This window comes from Scatophagus argus, chromosome 14 (genome assembly GCF_020382885.2).
Source record: "Scatophagus argus isolate fScaArg1 chromosome 14, fScaArg1.pri, whole genome shotgun sequence".
NCBI classification, from domain to species: domain Eukaryota; kingdom Metazoa; phylum Chordata; class Actinopteri; family Scatophagidae; genus Scatophagus; species Scatophagus argus.
In genome coordinates, this window is record NC_058506.1 from 12,991,194 (window position 1) to 13,011,518 (window position 20,325).

General features: G+C 41.4%; 4 protein-coding genes and 1 long non-coding RNA gene across 11 annotated transcripts in view; 1 reads left to right on the top strand and 4 right to left on the bottom strand.

Moving 5' to 3' along the window:
- Window positions 1-3,664, bottom strand: part of dclk1a (doublecortin-like kinase 1a) — a 49,083-nt gene extending 45,419 nt beyond the window's left edge. For both annotated transcript variants that reach the window (XM_046411554.1, XM_046411557.1), the window contains exon 1: window positions 16-3,664. The gene's annotated coding sequence lies outside the window, so the exon portion shown is untranslated. The remainder of the gene's footprint in view (window positions 1-15) is intronic.
- On the bottom strand, window positions 3,657-8,597 carry ccdc169 (coiled-coil domain containing 169). The gene is made up of 8 exons (XM_046411568.1): window positions 8,387-8,597; window positions 8,219-8,301; window positions 7,546-7,656; window positions 7,389-7,429; window positions 6,425-6,523; window positions 5,905-5,958; window positions 5,330-5,406; window positions 3,657-4,720 (listed from the first exon to the last, which is right to left on the bottom strand). Exons 1-8 carry the CDS (start codon window positions 8,461-8,463, stop codon window positions 4,504-4,506), a joined length of 759 nt encoding a protein of 252 aa, XP_046267524.1. The 5' UTR covers window positions 8,464-8,597; the 3' UTR covers window positions 3,657-4,503.
- Window positions 8,129-11,023, top strand: LOC124071121. The gene is made up of 3 exons (XR_006845288.1): window positions 8,129-8,353; window positions 9,278-9,527; window positions 10,767-11,023. It is a non-coding gene; the product is annotated as an uncharacterized LOC124071121 (long non-coding RNA).
- On the bottom strand, window positions 8,726-15,729 carry sparta (spartin a). Of its 4 annotated transcripts, none has more exons than XM_046411560.1 (9): window positions 15,526-15,729; window positions 15,177-15,272; window positions 14,060-14,883; window positions 12,427-12,621; window positions 11,845-12,001; window positions 11,418-11,612; window positions 10,975-11,136; window positions 10,305-10,395; window positions 8,726-9,492 (listed from the first exon to the last, which is right to left on the bottom strand). In XM_046411560.1, the coding sequence occupies exons 3-9, from the start codon at window positions 14,855-14,857 to the stop codon at window positions 9,231-9,233; spliced, it is 1,860 nt and encodes a 619-aa protein (XP_046267516.1). In that variant the 5' UTR covers window positions 14,858-14,883; window positions 15,177-15,272; window positions 15,526-15,729; the 3' UTR covers window positions 8,726-9,230. The 4 variants fall into 4 exon arrangements, with proteins under 4 accessions (XP_046267516.1, XP_046267515.1, XP_046267514.1 ...); XM_046411559.1 differs by having other exon boundaries at window positions 15,177-15,295; XM_046411558.1 differs by lacking the exon at window positions 15,177-15,272.
- A 280-nt stretch (window positions 15,730-16,009) lies between these two features.
- ccna1 (cyclin A1) lies at window positions 16,010-19,312 on the bottom strand. 3 transcript variants are annotated; one of them, XM_046411564.1, is made up of 9 exons: window positions 19,137-19,312; window positions 18,028-18,189; window positions 17,701-17,920; window positions 17,567-17,619; window positions 17,166-17,392; window positions 16,865-17,069; window positions 16,629-16,742; window positions 16,394-16,527; window positions 16,010-16,228 (listed from the first exon to the last, which is right to left on the bottom strand). In XM_046411564.1, the coding sequence occupies exons 2-9, from the start codon at window positions 18,187-18,189 to the stop codon at window positions 16,177-16,179; spliced, it is 1,167 nt and encodes a 388-aa protein (XP_046267520.1). In that variant the 5' UTR covers window positions 19,137-19,312; the 3' UTR covers window positions 16,010-16,176. The 3 variants fall into 3 exon arrangements, with proteins under 3 accessions (XP_046267520.1, XP_046267519.1, XP_046267522.1); XM_046411563.1 differs by having other exon boundaries at window positions 17,510-17,619; XM_046411566.1 differs by lacking the exon at window positions 17,567-17,619 and having other exon boundaries at window positions 17,687-17,920.
- Window positions 19,313-20,325: the final 1,013 nt, after the last annotated feature.

The window sequence follows — 20,325 nt, forward strand, 5'->3', positions numbered from 1 at the left end:
GACTGACAGACTTACCTACGTGAGCAATTAACGCTTCTGTGACGGTCACCTCCAGACTGCCTGATGCTTTATTTCCCAGTGAGTGTGGAGGAAAAAAGAGAGTTCAGTGAGCTGGTCGCTGACACTGGATGGTGGTAACGTCCTGATCCTGTCCTGGCTGCAGTGAGCCCCCCTCCCCCGACAGTGTGTCCCTTTGTTGTCCGGTTGATGTGCCTCACCACCAACCAAACACCAGTGTTTGTGTGCGTATCGAGCAAAAGAAGCAGAGGCTGGATTGGAAATGAACTAGGTAGCAGCTGCTTCCCCTCCCATTCTCTTTTCTCATCACCTCCTCCTCCTCCACGTCACTCTGTCGTGATTTTCATTCAGCGCCCCCACCCCTCATTGGGATGCAAACCCACGCTTCCCACCCGTGCTGGGGGGGTGCTTCTGATCCTGCATGGTCCCCACACCCACCCAACCCCGAAGACACGCGTTGGCTCGCTGGCTGGGTGGTGGTGGGGTGTGTGTGAGTGTATTTGTGTGGGTGGGTGAGTGATTGGGTGCCCCCCAGCTTCCCTCATCACCACATGAAAATTTAAGAGCTTTTCCTTTAAACGCACATCACTGTGTTGCTTAATTAAGAGGAGCAATATTTCATTTTTCTTTTTAAAGCTTAGCCCTTGTTTCTTTTTTTAACTTCACTCGTCAATGTCATGACTGAGCCACATTTTATTGTCATTACATACATGCTATATGAGTTTGTGAATGTGAAGAGGCTAATCCCATCACATTAAAAGCTTGAGACTTAAAGCACAGCATTATAATTAACCCCCCCACACTGTTTTCACGTGAGATGTTAACACTAACTCCAGTGTATACAGCAGGAGTCTCGAGGCTGATGAAACCTACAGATTCAAACGATACAATGCAGCCTTCACTGTGATCCAAACGCAGTACGGTTTTTACTCAATTCAACTTTTTCTTGTGTGAAGACAAATTTGGGATTTCGTGTCTAAATAATTTTAACATAGGCGTACAGGCAACGGCAGTGGGGGTGGGGGGAGCTGAGAGCTCGAGTGGGATGCTGCGGTCTCATTATCATAAGCTTGTTTCCCCCTATAAGTTCTGAAGTTTGTTTGTATGTGATGACAGGAAGGAGTCTCTCCGAGCAATGGAAGAGATAAGGACCACTGACCTACTTCCTGTCCCCCAGAGACCACCCAATTCTGCTCCATCACCACTCCCTGGTGATGAGCCATGTGTGAATGTGTGTGTGCACATGTGTGTTCCCCAGCACATAATCTGTGCCAGTGATGGGGATCATTGCAGCCTCAGAATCTTAAAAATAATGTCCTTTTATCATAACAGGTTGAAGCCATTGTTTTACCCATTGAACATGCCACAGCTTTGTTGTGTAAAGTTTCACTTATTTTGCATTTATGTAGTGCTTGCGACATTTGTTTAATGTTTGTTTTAAAAGGTCACATGTCATAGTGACATCCAGATCATTTAATCCAGTAAGTAACTGAATCTAATCTTCAATATTAATGGTCAAATACAGTAAAGAATGTTTCTACGCGCAGGCATGCTCATTTAATTATATGCATATAAATGTATCAGAATGTATGGCAGTAAAGGAATGTTTTTTGTCCCCACACACTATTTTAGGCAGACACACACACAAGGACCTGATGTGCGTCACAAACTGAGGCCCTGACAAGCTGCCTAAATTAATCTAAAAAACAGGGCACATGAGGGGGAACGTGTCACAAGAACAATGGGGGACACGGTGAAGGACGTAAAAGCAGGACTGTGGTCTTATTTCCAGTCTTAACGGCTGCAAGTCACATCTGTTACCTGTGAGTGTTTACATGCATTAAAATAACTAGAACTATAAAACTATAAAATATTCTTTAAAGGTGTGAGCATACAGTTTATTTGCATCTACATTTGTATTTTACCTCATAAATAACACCAGAATAATATAGGCTTAGGAAGTTTGCATCCCCACAAGTAATAAAATGGTGGCAATTCTTAATAGAGGTCATTTTTGCTCCTGAAGCATGACTAGGCAATTTCCCAAGATTCAATTGGCTTGAATATAAAGAGATGGAGAATTCTGACACTTGTGACTGCAGGCTATGTGTCGATGTGGCACATTTTATTTTATTTGTAATCTAAACTATACAGAGCACATTTAATGTGGATATGACAGTTTTATGATCTGCTATCCCTCATTTAAAATACAGAGAATAGTGAGATTAGTTTGCGATGGCAAAACCCTCTCTGCGTTCCACTTATAGTGGTTTTAAACACACCAAAACACACAGGTAAAAGCACAATTCTCTGCCAATGCATATTTGTGAGGTGAATGATAATAAGCACAAAGTTGGAGCCGATTAAGATGCGGATAGATGGACGGATGATTCATATTGTAGCAAATCCCATCTGGAATAATTCTTAAAATGAAATCTGTATTAATTTCACAGCCCATTTAAAAACACACCCACTCCGACTGTTGACAGACCGAGATTCTCTTCCCATTCTGTCACTAATCACCGCATCTTCATGTTACAGTATTATCTTTACCATTTCACACAGCGCACTACAGTGTGCCAACACAGGCACAGCTGTGACAGTCAAACAATCTGGCAATTCTTACAGGTTTTAATGCTGAATCTGAATCAACTCACAAGCATTTTTAGCTCACATGTATGCATATGAATGCACACTTACAAATGAGTTTCTCACACATATGCACTTGTACATGTTCTACTTTGTGTGCAGAACACTAGCTGAGAGAGAGCTAGCTGAGTTAGCATGGGCAGGCAGCAGTAGTGTGATCTGTAGTGTTTTGACAGAAAGTGATTTGTCAGTGTGTTTCACCTGTCAGCAGAAGATATCTTGGTGGTTACTGTGCTCTGTGTGATTCATGGGCGGGATTAAATGAGTTGTACTAAAATGAGCTTGTGAGTGAAACAGAGGGAAAAAGAGGAGGAGGGAAAGAGTAGTGTGCTGTAAATGTAATCAGTCTTTCAGTAAGGCAACATGGACTGGTTATCTTTAAATTACGTCATTAATCTAAGACAAACAACCTGTCATTGCAACACAGTTAGGATTGTACACCAAGTCAGCAAACAATATTAGAAATACGAGTGGACTTGTAAAGGAAAAAAAGACTTCACACTACGCTGTACCAATGACTGGAGACAGTAAAGTCAATGCCAGCAAACAGAAACAAATGTCTCCCGGAGCTGGACACTAGAGTGTGAGGATATGGATTGATGATGTCATCAGGTGATGCTTTTTAGAGTTGGTTTATTTATTGATAGCAAACTCTTCGAGATAAAACGTTTAAGATTTTGCATCCGAGTATAAAGTTCCATGAAACATCACGTGTTTCAATCATCACAATGAAATGAGAAGGACAAGGTCACAGCTAAATTAGATTAGAGTACTGCTATCAGGGAGTTTCAAATTCATATACAGTAAGTCACTAAAAATATGATATTTTTATTCATTCATGTGAGGAATTTTGGTTGAGTATTTACTATCACTCTAAAAGGACAGTATAGCTGATTGGATTCTTGTTGAGACTAGGCTTTGTTCACTGTCCCTTATCGTTAAAAAGCCAGTTACCTACAACATACTGCCACATCAGCCTCGGACATAAAAGTCTTGTTTCTGAATTGTTCTTTGCCTGTGGTTGCTTTGTTTCAAAAGCCAATTTTGAATCATATCCCAGGAGCTAATCGATATGACCTAATCATACTTACAGATCAATGAATTCATGTTATAAGACCAGGTCCTGTGTTGTGAGATATTGTTTCAATGCATTGCTTTCAGGCTGACAACAAGCAAACACATCTTCACAAACACAAACGAAGCCGCTTCTGGCAATTTTCCTGCTCACTTACTGCATGTCATATGGATGCAGTTTTCTTACGCCTACATTCAGAAAGGCGGTCAGTGGGTGGAATGGAGGTGACTGGGTGCTCTGTGGTTGAACCACATACGGAGTGTGTGGTTGATGTGGTGCTGCTTACGTAATGCAAGCCGTGGGAGGCGCAGTGAAAAAAATAAATAAATAAATCGCAACGACACCAGAAATGTCAGACTCAGCAGGCTTCTGGCACATTACGAGATGACCTCACAACACTCACAGCCTATAATATTCCTGTCTGTCAAACAAAGAAAAATTTCGTAAACAACGTAATACAATAATGAAATAGTAATGAATTAATAAACACCGGACTTCATTATAAATGTAACATTTTAAACCACAACATCAGTGTAACACTGTATTTTCTGTCAAGTGTAAAATAAACGCTGAATTATAAATACTGACTGTGGCACATCGGGAGATAACCTACATAGGAGCTGCAATGTTTTCAGCCTGATCAAAACCATAGGAAGTCATATGATATAGACAGTTTTCTACTGTAATCACTCCAGGATCCCCAGAAGAGAGTTACATGTTGTTGTTTTTCTAAATAAACAGGCTGTAACAGCAGGTTTGAGTTAGTGGCTGTGTTTTATGTAGTACTTTAGGGTGGGTAACCTGCTTCCTCTTTGAGATTTCTTCTCTTCTTCTCTCTCTGCTGTTGCTCCACCCCCACCTCCTCCTCCTCCTCCTCCTCCTCCTCCTCCTCCTTTCACACGTCCTCCTCCTCCATTTTCTTCTCTCTCTTTGCCTTTTTTAGAGTCAGCCTCCACCTTCCTGCTGGCCTGTTTCCCTCTATACAGACAGAAAAAAGTTAGTTCAGCGGACACATGTAGCAGATATAAAATATTTTCTATGGAGGCGCTTCAGAGAGCTGAAATACCACCAGATGTTCTCATTTCAAACCCGGCAACAACAATAAAGCAATATACATCTAATTCATTTATTAATTGTTAATTTGTCCAGCATGATTACTTTATTAGCTGCAAATCAGCACATTAACTGATCCCAGAGAAAATTGATTTACACAGAAATTAAATATTTAGTCACAGAAAGTCACAAAATAAATATTATCATTTTATGGCATTTTATGCCATTTTTGATTCATATGTACTTATGCCGTTTTTAGAAATTATATTGTATGTCACTAGTGTATGTATGTTTTTCTGCCACTGAACTGCAGATGAGAAGGAACTCTCTGCCAACTAAGCTAAAATGCCTCAAGTGTCAGAACTCATTATGTATATAATATCCTACACAATCTCTTACATATAAATCAAAGAGAAATAAAAATAAGCTGGTATCAAGTTAAGGAATTTAGACACCAGCATTGCCATAATTTGCTCACTGCACAGTTGTTCATATTATTGTATTCATCACCTGTAAGTGTTACGCGTCACTCACCTCCTCTGTTTGCTCTCTGGTGCCCTCTGTGGCTGGGTGAAGTACTGCCTTCTTTGGCTTTCGAGGGTGGAAGACAGCTGTGGTAGCGGGCACAGTACATGAGTCGTTATAGACAGTGCAGTCCGGAAACATAAACATTGTGTTTAGCTGTGTGCAAAGATTATTTTCTAAAGTGTTGAGAGAGAAATGCAGTTGAATTTCCTTGAAACTGCCTTTGTGTCAGCCCTGCATAAACCAGCTTTTGTGCAGCATATGGCAGAAAGTCCTTGACTCACTTCTTTTATTTCTTTATTTATTTTTTTTTGCTTGACTAGAGACTCACCTATTATATAACAAAGGAGAACAGCACTAGAGGATGAATGAGAAATCATAACTAGGCCTGAAAAAGAAGATCCAGAGGGTATATCAGTCTGCTCTCTACACTTCGTTACACTTAACCACAAGAGCTATTCTTCAGAAGGGCATATATTTAATACTCAATGATTAGCAGTCACTAGATTTGGTTTGAGAGCTACTTCTCGACTTGTTGGTAGTTGTGAGCGCCACTGTTGATGTGGACGAAAGGGAATGCTTACCTTAGCAATTTCGGAAAGGTACGCCCGCCTCTCATCATTGGTCTTATGAAATGCCTGATATTTGAAAGAAAAAGAGGGTCATATTGTTAACTGTTAGTAATAATCTGTCTACTCATGGGTGCAGTGCTTGTTCTGCATTTGCTGTCTGTGTGTGTTAAGAGCGCATTTCAAGAGAGTCTTTAATGTTAATGAGCAACAGATTAGAACATGGATTACTGGCTGCACATGCTACGTGTTAAACCTTAATTCGACTAATATCTTGCTGTTTGCTGAGCAGAACAATAAACAAAGAACCGAGTTGCTAAACTAAGAGCATAGGGTTCAGTTTTGAATCAGAGGTTGTTGAAAAAATAAGAAACGCAAAACAAAAATATCAGCCAAATCTTTTTCAATCCTTTGCTAATGAAGGTAATTTGTAGCTGGAATATTTTATCACAAGGATAAATTAAAAGCTGCTTGTCTGAGGAATAATAAAACTAGACCAGCAGGCGTTGTGACCCTCTAACCAAAACAGCCATACCTTTCCTTCCTGTTCGATTCTGAGATGGCAGTCCATCAGCTGTCTCTGGAGGTCGGACTTCTCCTCAGTCAGGAGCTTCAGGCGCTGTCTCAGTGCTTCCTGCCGCAAAGCGTTTCCATTAATTAGCCACAAAATATGTATGAAGGTGTTGTACCGCTGGTCTCTCATTACAAATCATTTTGTACTAGAGTTGCACTGTGCTGTCTACGAGGATCAAACAATAACAGAATAGTTAATGCAGAAAAATGAGCATGTATTATTCAATAACCACATAAACACACTAGAACTGAGCTTACAGAACAATGAGACTTGCTATATTACCTGGGTTGAAGACATGCATGCATCATGCCACTTTTCAAGAATCAGTTACATAAACAGGTGGGCAAATACATGAATGTGTACACTGAAGGTCAAGCTCCTTTCCTCGGAGCTGCAGGATACCTTGACATGTACAGAACACTGTCGTCCAAATATTTACACACTGCTCTAATTAAAAATAGTCTCTATTCTTCTGACAGTCTTTCTGTCACATTCAGATTTTGTTAACAGACCTTCACTCCACAATCTTTATGTCACTCCAAGGATGCACTCATGAACATCTGTTAGTTCTGCCTTAAGCCACACAGACACAAACACATTTAGACTGCACCGAGCAATTTTACAGTGTATGGTGTGCATTCATGTGCCTGTGTGTGTGTGCGTAGTGGCATAGTAATTAGTGTGTATTACTCTCCCATGGTTCGTAATCCTGTGATTACAGTGCTGCGATTAAACTTTGCTTTGTTCAGCCTGCATCAACAGGAGGATGCAGAGCAGCTGGCATTACAATCCTCTCTGTCCTGCATGCCCTCTCTCCTCATTCTGTGTCTCTGGCTCTCTCTGCTGGTACAAAATAAAATAACACAAGTACAACAAAACCTATCAAGAAAAAAGCTCAGTAGAAAAGGAATGTGTTTGCACTCACGACTGGCATATCATCGTAAGATCGTATGGAGGCCAATCGGTCTGTGAAAAATGAGAGTGTGAGTGCAAGCATTAAAATACAAAATGTCTTCAGATGGTCGAATTCATCACAGTGAAGATTTTGAGGAGTAAAAGCTGCCACTAGCTTGCAAACTTACCCATGGGATTTCCTCTTAGGTCTTCCAGTCTCTCATGGATGAGGGACATTTGTCTTTCCAGCTGTCCATTTAGCTCTACCTGTGTCTCATACCTCGTTTTCCACTCATTTCCTGAGACATAAGAAAAAAAACGTTTCAATACAGTCAAATTACAGACAACACTGAAGAGCCACTGGGTCAACAGGAAGCAGCAGGTACATCTATCTTAAGCCTCTTGTTATAGGAGCTTAGTCTACTACAAGCTCCTGAGGGGTTTGACGCATTGTCCAAATTTTCTTACTAGATCAGGAATGAGTCCACACGTCTCCATTGACTGTTCCATTATAGCAGGTTTATTCTCGGTGCAACAAAAAATGTGTCCATTCATCCGCCCAACATTCAACACCTGTGTCTTAGCGGTCAAAAACCGTTTGCCCTTCCGGGGTCACACAACACCTGACGGCCCCAGATTTCTCGTTATATTTATACCGTTTTATGGCCTGAATGACCACAGCGCCCCCTATGGTACCCACAACAAATACAGATTCACCCTGCTTCCCCATAACATTGCATTTGGCTCCTACACATCTGTTGGGTACATTTTGCTACAGAGGGTCGGGGTGATAAATAACTAAATATATCAAAGCATACTATGTGCGCATACATAAACAAAAACAATTAAATGTTACGTCACCTTCCCCGTCAACGCTGTGCAGTCTTTCTTGCAGTTCACACATGGTACTCCGCAGATCAGACACCGACTCCTCAAGCATTTCTCTATAACGAAGAGCCAGACGATGCCGTTTTGCCGTGGAAAATAACAACATTTGTAATGTAATACATTTACTTCAAACACACTTACTTCATTTCTCCCTCCTGCTCGAGTTCCGCCTGCAGTCGTGCCAAATCGTACTTACTATAGTCGCCATCTCCAGTCATGTTTCTGACATCAAATGAAGAAAAGTTTGTTCCTCGGGGTTTCCATGGAGACCGCTTCTTCCGGGTTTTTCAAGTGGCCTCTGACATAGTGGCGAAGATTAGCGGGAATAAAACTTCCGAGGTTTAACAGAGAACTCATAAAGTATAATTTTGTTACATACAGTAAATATTTGTTACGAGCATTTAACAAATGATTTCCCTTGTTCTTAATTCGACATCCGGCATTAATGGCCTGTAAATGTTGATTTACATGTAATCGGCGAAGCAGAGCTCAGCACGTCCGTTTGTGTGTAAACAAAAGAGCAGATTTTGCACATATTTTCCTTTTTTTTTTTTTTTGCTCATTAAGAGCACATTTCAGGCAACATGCTACAGAAAGAAAGCATTTCTCACAATCAAATTGTGCAATTTATATTTTTACATTATTCAGGCCACTTTTATACAAATCTAAACATACGGTCAACCCATATGTTTGCTGTTCACTGGTATGGATAGGCTTACAGATGGCTTGTAATAAACAAGACATACACAAAATACATAAGTGTACAGTATGAGAACCTTAAAACACTACCACAAAAAATAGTTTTATGTAAAAGTTTACAATCATGTAAGAACAGCATAACCCTTGACTTAGAAAAATATAACTTGGTATTAATAGCTTATGAAGTGAAATTGCACTTTGCCTCAGGCTATTTCAAATATTTTTGCTCGCAATAAGGCATCGATCCATCTGTCTGTCAGAAACCCTCAAGCGAGGCATTAACGTCCTATTTCTTCTTCTGTTCCTGCTCTTTCTTCTGCGCTTCCTTTCTAGTTGTCTCTGCTTGCTGTTCCTGTTTGTGCTCCTCTTTTCCCTCAGTTCCTGCTGGCTGGTCATCCGAGCTTTTGGCCATGGCCTTGGCTGTGTGCTTGCCTGCAGTCTTCACGATAGCTTTGACGCCCAGATTGTCAATGTTGTATGCAGCCACACCGACATTGACCACTGACTTGATCGCAGTGTCTGTGGCTTGACCTGCATCGTCACCATACCTTCACCGCAGACAATATGGTGGAGTCAGAGAAAGGTGATTTCGTTTGAGATAATAAATGAGGGTGTGTACAGAATTGAAACGCTGGAGCACTGTCATGTGTGATGCTGGAACTGTTGTAAATCACATCAACACACCGAAGATCAAGAAAAAGTCAGATTTCACTTTGTAGTAGTTTTATTAGTAATAAACCAGGGAAAAGGGGCTACAGATAATGTGAACAGCAAGAGCAGTAACACCCATGCAAGCAGACATTTACTTGCAGTTAACATACCTGTTAGCTCTGTTAGTTCAGAAAGAGACACATACCAGAAGTTTAAACTACAACAAGTCAAAAAAGGATCCAAAACAGATACTTCATATGTCCAGATAAAAGAGAATCAAAAGAAGACAATCCAGTGTTAGCTGTTGTGTTGCAGATCTGCAGTAAGTCTGCCTTGTTTTTTGACTTGATTTTAGTGAATGAAAGAGCATTCATGAGTAAGAGTAAGAGTAACTGAGTAAGATCAGTTGTTAGTTTACAAGTCTTCGCCTTTATGCCCCGTGCAGTCATATGTTGGTGGGCATGTTTATTACATTCTCTAAGCCCCTAAATCTGAAAAGAAATAAGTGTGAAAGCAGATCAGATTCCCAACATACCAAGAAGAAAGCAATACAGTAGGACAACTGTAAGACTGGTTTCTGACCCAGATCAGTTCTTCTGTTGTTGTAAAGTGACCAAATAGATTCAGAAATAGGCTTGAAACCAGACCTACAACACTGCATTAATAAGAAGAAAATAAAGGAGCAGAAATGGAAAATGTGAGAACTTACTTGTATGTCACAGTGGTGACGGTCTCTGATGTAACACTTTTGCCAACAAGCTTTGCTCCTGTCTCCAGACTGGACCAGATTGTAGACAAACCTGGTTTAGATGTTAATGAAAAACATGTATGAGTACTCTAAAAATACTTAAATCAAATATTTAAAATGCCAAAACATGGCTAAATATTTCGACATGTCATACAGAGCTAATGATACGACAATAGTATACGACAAGGTCCGAGGATAAATGTAGGGATGCGTGATATGAATTTTTTTCCACCCAATAACCAATAATTACCTTTTTCTTATGGCCAATACCAATAAGTTAATTGATAATTTTACACTTTTTGTATTTTAGCCCATAGCCTGTAGTTTATGCACCCCGAGGGTAAGAAACAATAATAATGTAGTGAGCAAAGATGGATGATTTAATACTCTATAGCCCATAACTTGTACACTTTTAATAACCAGGTGGACTGTGAGAGGAAGCTGAAGAACCTACGAAGACATGGGGAGAACATCCAGACTCTGCAGAGAAAGGCCCTGGCTGGTGGATTCAAACCCAGAACCTTCTTGGTGTGAGGTGACAGTGCTAAACTGTGCTACACCGTGCCACACTACATATCATCCATCCCAAATAAGTGACAGTTCATGCTTGATCCTTATAGTAAGTAAATACCTTGTACACTGCTGGCTGCCACAAACTTGGCTCCATCAAAGTTGGAAGCACATCCATCTTTGCTCTTCTTCATGGACTCTGGGACCAGCTTTGCACCCTGTTTCTTCACATGGGGCGCCACCTTCTCTGCCACATGTCCTGCCACCGTACTCACTCCATTAACTGTAAATATGCACGATTATACAGCAGATGCATACATGCAGATACATAGTCATATTAATTTACAGAATAGGAGACTAATGGTCTACACTGACAAAAAAAAACAATACAAGTTTTCCTCATGTTGCGTGTTAAATTTGTTTACCATCCAAAAGCAGTTTGTATTTTTATCATCATTGTGGCCTGAAGTAGCGTGAAACTGAAGTCTGGGCCTTGGGTTGTTTGTATGAATGACAATATCCTGTGTAGGATGATTTTTAGTCCTTCTTGGTACAAGTCCTTACCCAAGAACCGGCTGACTCGCACAGCACCTCCGGTGGCCTGTTTAGCCACTTGCAGACTTTTGGTGACGTGAGGGCTGACCTCTGAAGGAGTTTCCTCAGGCGTGATGTGGTCCCGAATTTTTGAAGCTCCCTTCTGAATGGCCCTACTAGTGGCCTCTGCCCCTTTTACAAACTCTACACTAAACTTGGAGGCTCCTAAAACAGAAATATTAAATGGACATCAACATATATACAATATCCTTGATTGTTGTTGTGCTCTAAAAATCAAGAAATGACTGGATAAAAAAAAAAACGGTAAACAACACCCTCCAGTGGTACAGACACAGGAACATCTGTGTTTAACATCAGTGTTAGACACTGTGTAGTTGTATTGTTTGAGGTATTGTTTTTTTTTTCTTTTTTCAAGGACTCACACCTACAAACACACCTGACAAGATTCCTTGTGCCATCTTTTCACTCCATCCAGGAAGTGGAAGTTTTCCCTTCTCCCCTGTTGGCACTGTCACTCCTGTTTGCCCTTTTGGGGGACCAAGGGGGATTTTCTCACTCAGGTTGATGACCTCTGATCCAGCCTCTTCAGGACCCTGTCGAGGAAGCCATTAAGTTATATACACAACAGTTACTGGGAAAGGAGACGGGGTAAGAAGCTTTCAAAATGTGTATATACCCAAACAGGTAGCGCACATTCCTGCAAACTACGGCTAAGCTGGCTAAGCATGTTTTCAACCACAACGTAACAACTGTTTTGTGAAGTGTTAAGAAAGAAAAGTGACACATATTTTATGTCTAAAAACACCATGGGTGTTTCTGTGAAAAAGGTGACAATTCAAATGTATGGGAGACAAAGGAATCTACAAGAAATTGTACAACTCTACCAATAATGGTTTAATTTCAATACCCTCTGTTTCTCTTCAGACATAGAGAAATATTCTAAATATACTATTCAGGTTGCTCTCGCTACATGAATACTCAACCTAAACTTTTCTCCATACAGATCGTAAAGACTGACCTGGATCCTGAGATCAGCAAGCTGCGTTAAGAGGTCTGTAAATGTCTCTCGGTCAGCAGCAGGCAGTTCGGAGGACAACACTATGCCCACATAGGACCCTGGTGTCCCTGCCAAGGTGTCAGGGAACATATAGATCCCTGAGGTAGCCAGTAGCACTGGGGTGTCTGCTGTCAGCGGGTACAGCCAGTCACACACCTTGAAAACATAACAACACACAAACATAAAGAGACTGGGAATAAAGAAGGCGTCTGTGTCAGAGGTCATCACCCATGTACCATCATTGGTCGCTTCCATTCTAACTGAGCACCAGTTGCAGCCAGTTAAAATCTAAGCTAGAAATGTATTTCACATCCACTATTCTTGGCAACAGCAGGACATTTTTGCTTCTGTTGTTGAGTCTTTATTTGTTCCTCCAATGGACAATATGTAAGATATAAACTGAAAATCATCCCATGTCCAATGTGATTTTCTAAATTTACATGTCAGAGACAGTTTCTTGTGACCCAAAAAGTTAAGTCAGCCTCTCTTAAGGCACAAAAATGCTTTCTCCAACAAGTGCAGTGAACCCTTTTCCTTTTGACCCACCGTTTTTCCTTTCCAAACACACATTACAGGATTTTAGCCTCATCGTCACTCGTGTCAGTCATCTAGAGAGACATCAGTACAGATACAGACTTGCTGCTGTATCATGGCACTGGTATGCCACCTGACAGAATGACCCCTGTGAGGGCACAGGGCACTGACCAGCAGCACAACAGAAGCGCAGAGTCATCTGTTAATGGGACCATTGTCTTGTTGGGAAACAAAGCAGGGCCACAATGCAGGACAGCATCGAGTCATGGGTTGCAGTATGCAGCGCAGCATAATACAAGCTTTGTAGAGGTGCCAGAATACATTATTGTCATTTTAGATTTATTGACTCAATGCAAAAATCATCACACAAAAACAAGACAAAACTAAGTGACATTAAGCTTTTGAGATCAATCTCGTAGCCCAAACATAAATTCAAAAGATCAGCAAAAATGCAAATAAAAAAGATTTAGCATCTGGTCAAAATTACAATTAGCGCATAAAGGCAATGAAAAATTGTATGTAGAACTGTTGTATGTACAGAATTTGTCAATCAATCAATTAGTCTTTTGACTGAAAGTCAGTCAGCATTTGAAGACATCACCTTGGGATCTACAAAACTGTAACAGGTGTACTTACACTATTCTCTGAGATCAAACAACTAGTCATTAAATTAAGAAAATAATTTTCAGATTAATTGGGAATAAAAATAATACAAGCACAAATTCATTCACATTCAGCACAAATAAGTAGAACATTTCCTATTGAGCTATTAAGAAAAAAGAAAAAAGTAATCTTTTCAAGTTTTGACACCACATTGTATCACAAGGTGGACAAGGGACACGTGTGAGGACACGCCATGAGGACACGCCATGAGGACAACGACAACATTTCTATTGGACTAGCACATACACCTATATAATGAGTTATATTTATAAAACTGATCTAGTGGTTTCACCTGACTTGGTTTGTTATTTACTAACAGCACACACACCCAGGGAAAATTCTTTACTAGCATACACACACCCATACAGATACTTATTAGAACATACTGTATACTTACATGTAGGAACGCAGAGGGTCTTCCACCAGCAGAATCCTTGTGCTGACTGTCAAATGCCATGATACGAACGTATCCTGGAGAAGACAGGGAACTAACTTGCCCATTTGGGGCCACGAAAAATATCTGCACCCCAGAGGGGATGAAAAGCAGCTCGTTTCCATCTCCTGCTGCTGCTGCTGCTCCAGTCTGCTTGTCTGACCCAAGTCCGCCTCCAGCAGGACCGTAAGCCAGGCTGCGGTGGCCGACACTTGGCTGTGGTGTGTATGCTGGAGGATGGTCCCCTGGGTAAGCCATGGCTACAGTTCCTGCTGCTGGGAGAGTGTGTGCGTGCAGAGCAGCACGAGGAGGCCTGGCAGGGGGTGTTTTGGGGGCTGGGGCTTTGTTCTGGGCGTTAGCAGGTATGGTGGGATAGAGATGGTGGAGGGAGCTTTGGGGAGGTTGACTGTTTGGTGCCAGGTCTGGATAAAGATTGGGAGGAAGATCCATCAACAGACGGCCCCTCTGGCACTCTGTTGTCAGCTGAGAGGACTCCAGGTCAGAGAGGTGGGAGTTGACAGTCCTCAGAGTGTCCCTCATCCTCTGCTGAAGCTGCCTGGCCACGTCCCAGGGCGCTCCCTGCTGCCTCTCCCCACCAGCGGGGATTTCCATTCCTTGGGTAAGGTGCTGTCGACCTTTCCTGTAATACACCAGGGCCTCCGCTCTTTTCCCGGCTTCTTCAGCAGCCAGCCCACGGCTCAGAGAATGAAACGCCAACTCATACTGGTCCTTGATGAGCAGCAGCTCAGCAGGCTCAGCCATACTGAGGAGCAGAAGGGATACAGAGACTAAAAAAGAAAAGAATGAAAGCAGAGAAGAGCTCAAGAGTGATATTACCACAACACACAAACATTAAATATTGAGTTGTTTGCAGACTTGGTCGACTAAAGTTTGTTTTTTTTCAGTTAATAATTCAATTAGCTGAATGGGAAATAATTGGGATTATATGATTTAAAAAACAGAACCATGATTAAAGGATGAAGGGAACAGTGAGAATAAAGAGTAGCTTTCACTAAGACAAACCAGGTGTGAAAAGAAACCGGACGTTAGTGGCATTGCTTACTAAAAGTGGTATTTTTACCTTATGACGGAGTGGATGAGTAAGCGTGAGGAAAAAATCTCTGCGATGTAGGCTTAAACGCTGTTGGCGTCTGTCACAGGTTGTTAATGGCCTGAGCTAACAAACACATCAGGTTTTACCTGAACGACAAGCCAGCGCGTGAGCTTTCTTGAGAAAGTCCTTTCTAGTCTTTTATTATACTTACATTTAAAAACAGCTTAGCACAGCTTACACACTTATTCGTCCGCTCAGTATCAGTGCTTCTAAGAGCAACAAATACCCTGCTAACTTTTCAAACATCAACATCAACATGTTCAGACATCAATATCTGGCTAACGGACAACAAATGACAACTTTAAATCCGGCTTACCTTAACAGCCAAAGTTTAGTATACCGTGAAAGAAAATATAACTAACTCTTAGTATCCTTAATTCGCTTTTCCACAGTTCTTAAACAGATGTGAAAAAGTCTACATATATCAAAATGTGTTCACTTCTCTCACTGGCTTAATTTAATCGGCACACCCCCGACGGCTAAGCGCCAAACCAACTGAGCGACAAAATCGGCTTCCGGTCACACTTTCAAAGTAAAACCAAAGGATGCAAGTTCTAGTCATAAAAGCAATGTTTAAAATAAAAGAAAACTTTGTTTAGAAGGACTCTGGGATAAATAAAACACATTTCCTTTGTGTAATAATTTAATTTTCTATTAAGCAAACTACAGGCTGTCGCTCAGGGACAATACCTGAGGGCACAAAATCTAAAAAAATAAAGCTATGAACATTTTTTAGAATCAAATCTATGGAAGGAGTTTGAAACCATGATTTACAGACAACATAATCCCGAAAAAAATACAAGTATAATTTATTTTATTTGCATAAATTAAAAGAAAAAAATGCCATGGTAGTGAGGTGTCCACAGAGGAGTGGTGTGTTGGGTTTGATGGACAAGTCATCACTTTGTTTTGCTCGCAGTTTAATTGTCTTCAAGCAGAAGCAAGAGAAGAAGGACGTAGCAGTGATTCATGGGAAAGGCAGAACAGCAGGTGGAGTGATCAATGAAACACGACAATACCTGTAAACGGAGAGATAAAAGATGTGAAATGTCCTGTGAACGTTAATAAGCCACACAAACTCCAAACAAAACAGGAAATACTCAAAAACCCTGTAGTTTACATGAGCTGTTCGTACAGTTGTCTCAATATATATATTTTTTAAAAAAGTATAAACTGCACCTTACTTTGAGCTTTTATACTTTTCCCTGATGGCCTGCTGTGGGCGAGTCTCTGCGCTGATGTACAGCTTGTGGAGATCAGTGAGGCAGGGCACAATGTCAGCAATGGTGTAACCAGTAAAGGCATGTAAGGAATCAGGCTGAAATGTGGAAAAAAAAAGAGAGATAATTACAATATTTGGATAATTTCTTTAGAAACTGTAATAAAGGGTACTCTTAGCACTCAAGAGAACAAACATACCCAGAGAGATTTGTTTACAGTGTAAGTGGCTAGGCAGTAGGCTCCCGCTGCCAATATAGATGGCCTGTACTCTAGGAATGGATCAATTTCCAGCAGACTTAATTCTGCTACATACTAGAAGCAGAAAAAAATGCATCATAAAATTAAAATAAGGTCAAGGGACATGAAAAACTGCACGTTCAAAGGCAGCGGGCATAAACCTACAGTGTGGCTGGTATTTTATTGATTATGCTCACCAGGGCGAGGTTCTCTTCAGTGCCACAGACAGAGTGGATGGACACGAATAGGCGAAGGAACTGATTGACGGTGGGGACTGTCATCCTGAAAGCCAGCACTCTGAGGAAAACATGCTCCATGCGGACCAACTGCTTCTTAGTGTAAGTTCTGTCTGTGGTGTCCACAAACTCATTCAGTTGTGGAGGGAAGATCTCCTCATATTTTCTACAAGGTGACAGATCAGGCGACGTCAAAGCTTTGACTGACATGGACAGGATGGGAAAAGCATCAAATATTTGGAAAGGCAAAACACGTGCTTACGCAGCAATCAGTAATGCAGCTGTGCCAACCAGCTGCAGCTTGCCTCGTTTCACATAAGTCGTGCAGGAGAGAAAGCGGTCCAAGTAGTTGACGGCGAGGTGCAGAGTTTGAGAACGAAGCCTATATTCCTGGACGACTTCCACCATCCAGTCCACCAGGATGACCCGCATGCCATTGGTGATTTCTGGATGTTTCTCCAAGTAGCCTGGCTTTGGCCTGAACCTCATCTGGCATTAGAAACAAAGCAGTCTGTCACCGTCGTTAGGCATTTCCAGTGCACTGAGGGGCAAAATGAGTTCTGCACGTACACAGTAATATCAAACTAAACTAAGATAATTTCGCACTTCACTCTCCCTCAAGTGCCAGTGAATGTCCTCTGCGTACTCAGAAACACACAGCACCTCGTCTGGCGTCAGGGACTCATCCGACTGCAATGAAGCATCCTGGCACGAAGCTACAAAAGTGAATAGCAGTGCTGTAAGGAATAAGAAACAAGTCTAACACGGCAGATGTTTTCGTACTTGTACAAACCCACTTGAACTGAGCTCCAGCAGAAATCTCAGGTCTTCACTTTGCAGGTTTGCAGATTTGCTATCTGGGTGATATCTGCCTGAGACCACTTCTTGACCAGAAGCAGCAAGAACAACTTCACATGCCTCTTCGACGAACACGTCATAGCTGGAACTGGAGGGACAACCAAAGAAGGTGAGCTGCGAGCTGTCTGAGATTGAACTGTGTTTGGAAAATTGGCTTCCCTGGGAAGAAAAAGAGGCAAGTCACTATAAGCTGAAATGTTCTGTCATGGCGAGTTGTACTGAAAATCATAAAATCTGAGTCCCTTCACTGGGCCTCTCGCACTCACCTGGCTGCAGGATCGACCTCGCTGCTCGTTCTCTGACAACACGGCGAGCACAGACCGGTCCAGCTTGGCCCGCGGGACCAGCACTGCATCTGTTTTGCTTGATGGTGGAATGTTTTCTTTGCTAGAGAGACTGCCGCAATGGGCACTTGTGCTGAAGTTCATCTTTGAACAAGGAGAATGGGAAGAAATATAATAAAAAGATGTTACAGAAGACCATGTTTTTCTGCATTTGTCAGTTCTCTGTTTGTATAGTAGGCCTGTGGCTCTAAGATAAATTGAGGGGAAAGCAAGATAAATCTGAGGGGTTAGAATATAATTAAAAGGACAGCAAACAAGTAAACAATCACTGGTACACAAAACTTTTTTCATACTTTTATTGTGAAATACTGGATTGTTTAACCTCTACAGGCCATTAAAAATAACTCCAATGAAATAATCTGAGAAAGAAACATTATCCATCCCAAAGCATATGTATACACAGACTGTAATAAGCAATTAGGAGGACATTGAACATTTTCAGTCAATAAATGATTCATTCCCCAAAGCCCAAAGTGACTTTTAGCAATTCTGCTTAAAAAATGAAATGATTAGTTTATTATAAAAATAGTTGGGAAATTAATTTTTGCTTAACTGATTAATAGTTTCAGCTCAAATACATACAGAAATAGAGAAAGAAAGTAAGTTAGTCAAGTTGAAATATGAAATGCGCGGGAAGACGCTCACTGTTCCTCCCACAGTGGCAACAAAACCGGTTATGTGGGACACCAAACAAACACAACACAATTCAAGTATTTCTAGCAGTGGAGCGTGAAATCCATTCTCCGTTCCCCCGCGTGACGGTGTCACGGAAATCATTACCATGGTTACACAAATGTATCAATGTCCATCCATCACAGAGCAAACAAGCACAAGCGAGGTAGGAAAACAAGGCTGCAAAGCAAGCGCATCACAGTGTAAGGGTCTAACAATGCTTTCCAGTCTGAAACAGGCTTCATCATCTTTGTCCCTAAGTGCCAAATCACCACAATCAGGATCAACGTAGTTAGCAGTCAAACGTTAAATTAGCTGAGAATTCAACTAGCGACCTAAACGGAGTAATTTGTCAGTACCTTTTGTAAGTGTTAGGCCTACTGATTTCAGACAAACAGCGACCTCTCGCTGCGTTCAAGCAGCTTGAAGAAGCTTCCCGGATGTTCGATGTGATTTTTGTCCTCAGGTTGCCTCGTAAAATAATCAGCTGTTTCCTCGGAACTGAGCGCTGGCCGATCACGTGACAGTCGGCGACGTCGTGCGTCAGGAATCCCTCACCGGTTCGCATGATTTAGAATAAACTAATTTCCCATTTTAAAAGAATAAGGTTTTGACAATGGATTCACACGAGTGCCTTCCCTGAGTGTGTTTTCCCCCCCTCACATGGATACACCAATTTCCCAGTGCTTGCTCTCATTAAAGAAGAAAACAAACAGTATTTGGATAAGATTGTCATTAAATCTCGAGTTTTGTAAGAGATTGAACAGGAGAATTGTTAAGCACAGAGGTTACCACTGCAATAAAGCCTTACCCAACTAATGACGTCAAAAATGAATGTTGTTTTTTCTTTTATTAATGCACAGCGCCTTTGTTTGTGAAAATAAACTTTTTTGAGCGTCTGCGGGTTCTACATTGTCCACAAGATGGCAGGCTTTCTCAGCAGTAAGGTCTGTTGTTTTTAATCTGCAGTAAATCAAGCAGACTTTCGATGTGTTTTTGGGTCAAATAAACAGAGAGAGAGCAAAACCATGAGACTAGAATCTCAAAGAAGCCAAATGACAGAAAAAAGTTTGATCAAATTCATAAGCGACACAATTTAGCACCGAGCCTTTGTTCACACAAAGTATGAGATGGAGACGTGTAAAGCAGTATTCATGAAAAAGACTTTCTCCATTGTGTATCTTTTTCTTGCCTGCGAACCAAGCGGATGTTTAGATGCAGATATCCCTGCAATTATTATTGTTATCGTTCCGATGGAGATTGCATCTTAATCACAGCACGAATGAGAGGCAGCAAAGAGGCAGGTGGGAACTTGGGAGGACCCAGGAGCATTGAAGCACAGGCCTGCCATGCTGCTGCTGCTGCTGCTGCTGCTGAGCAGCTCAAGTGGAGCAACGGGGGATTAAGGACTCCAGTCTGCGACCATGTGGTCACAAGCCTTCACAGGACATCACTCCTGCACATTCTTGATGCTGTTTTTGATGTAACACTATTCAAACACAGACTCACTCACATTGCACATGTTTGTATAATCATTTTACAACATGC

Bases quoted from the DNA above. Each gene is read 5' to 3' on its own strand.
- ccdc169 (XM_046411568.1), bottom strand. From the start codon at position 8,463: ATGACTGGAGATGGCGACTATAGTAAGTACGATTTGGCACGACTGCAG. The intron at 7,657-8,218 runs GTGACGTAACAT...CTTATGTCTCAG, and splicing joins GCACAGCGTTGACGGGGAAG to GAAATGAGTGGAAAACGAGG. The intron at 5,407-5,904 runs GTAAGCATTCCC...CCGCTACCACAG, and splicing joins ACCTTTCCGAAATTGCTAAG to CTGTCTTCCACCCTCGAAAG.
- sparta (XM_046411558.1), bottom strand. From the start codon at position 14,857: ATGGCTGAGCCTGCTGAGCTGCTGCTCATCAAGGACCAGTATGAGTTG. The intron at 12,002-12,426 runs GTCAGTCTTTAC...CTTCCTCGACAG, and splicing joins TTGCTGATCTCAGGATCCAG to GGTCCTGAAGAGGCTGGATC. The intron at 11,137-11,417 runs GTAAGGACTTGT...GCATATTTACAG, and splicing joins GCGAGTCAGCCGGTTCTTGG to TTAATGGAGTGAGTACGGTG.
- ccna1 (XM_046411563.1), bottom strand. From the start codon at position 18,189: ATGAACTTCAGCACAAGTGCCCATTGCGGCAGTCTCTCTAGCAAAGAA. The intron at 17,620-17,700 runs GTGGGTTTGTAC...TCACTTTTGTAG, and splicing joins TCTGCTGGAGCTCAGTTCAA to CTTCGTGCCAGGATGCTTCA. The intron at 16,743-16,864 runs GTGAGCATAATC...TTCTGCTTCTAG, and splicing joins CTGAAGAGAACCTCGCCCTG to TATGTAGCAGAATTAAGTCT.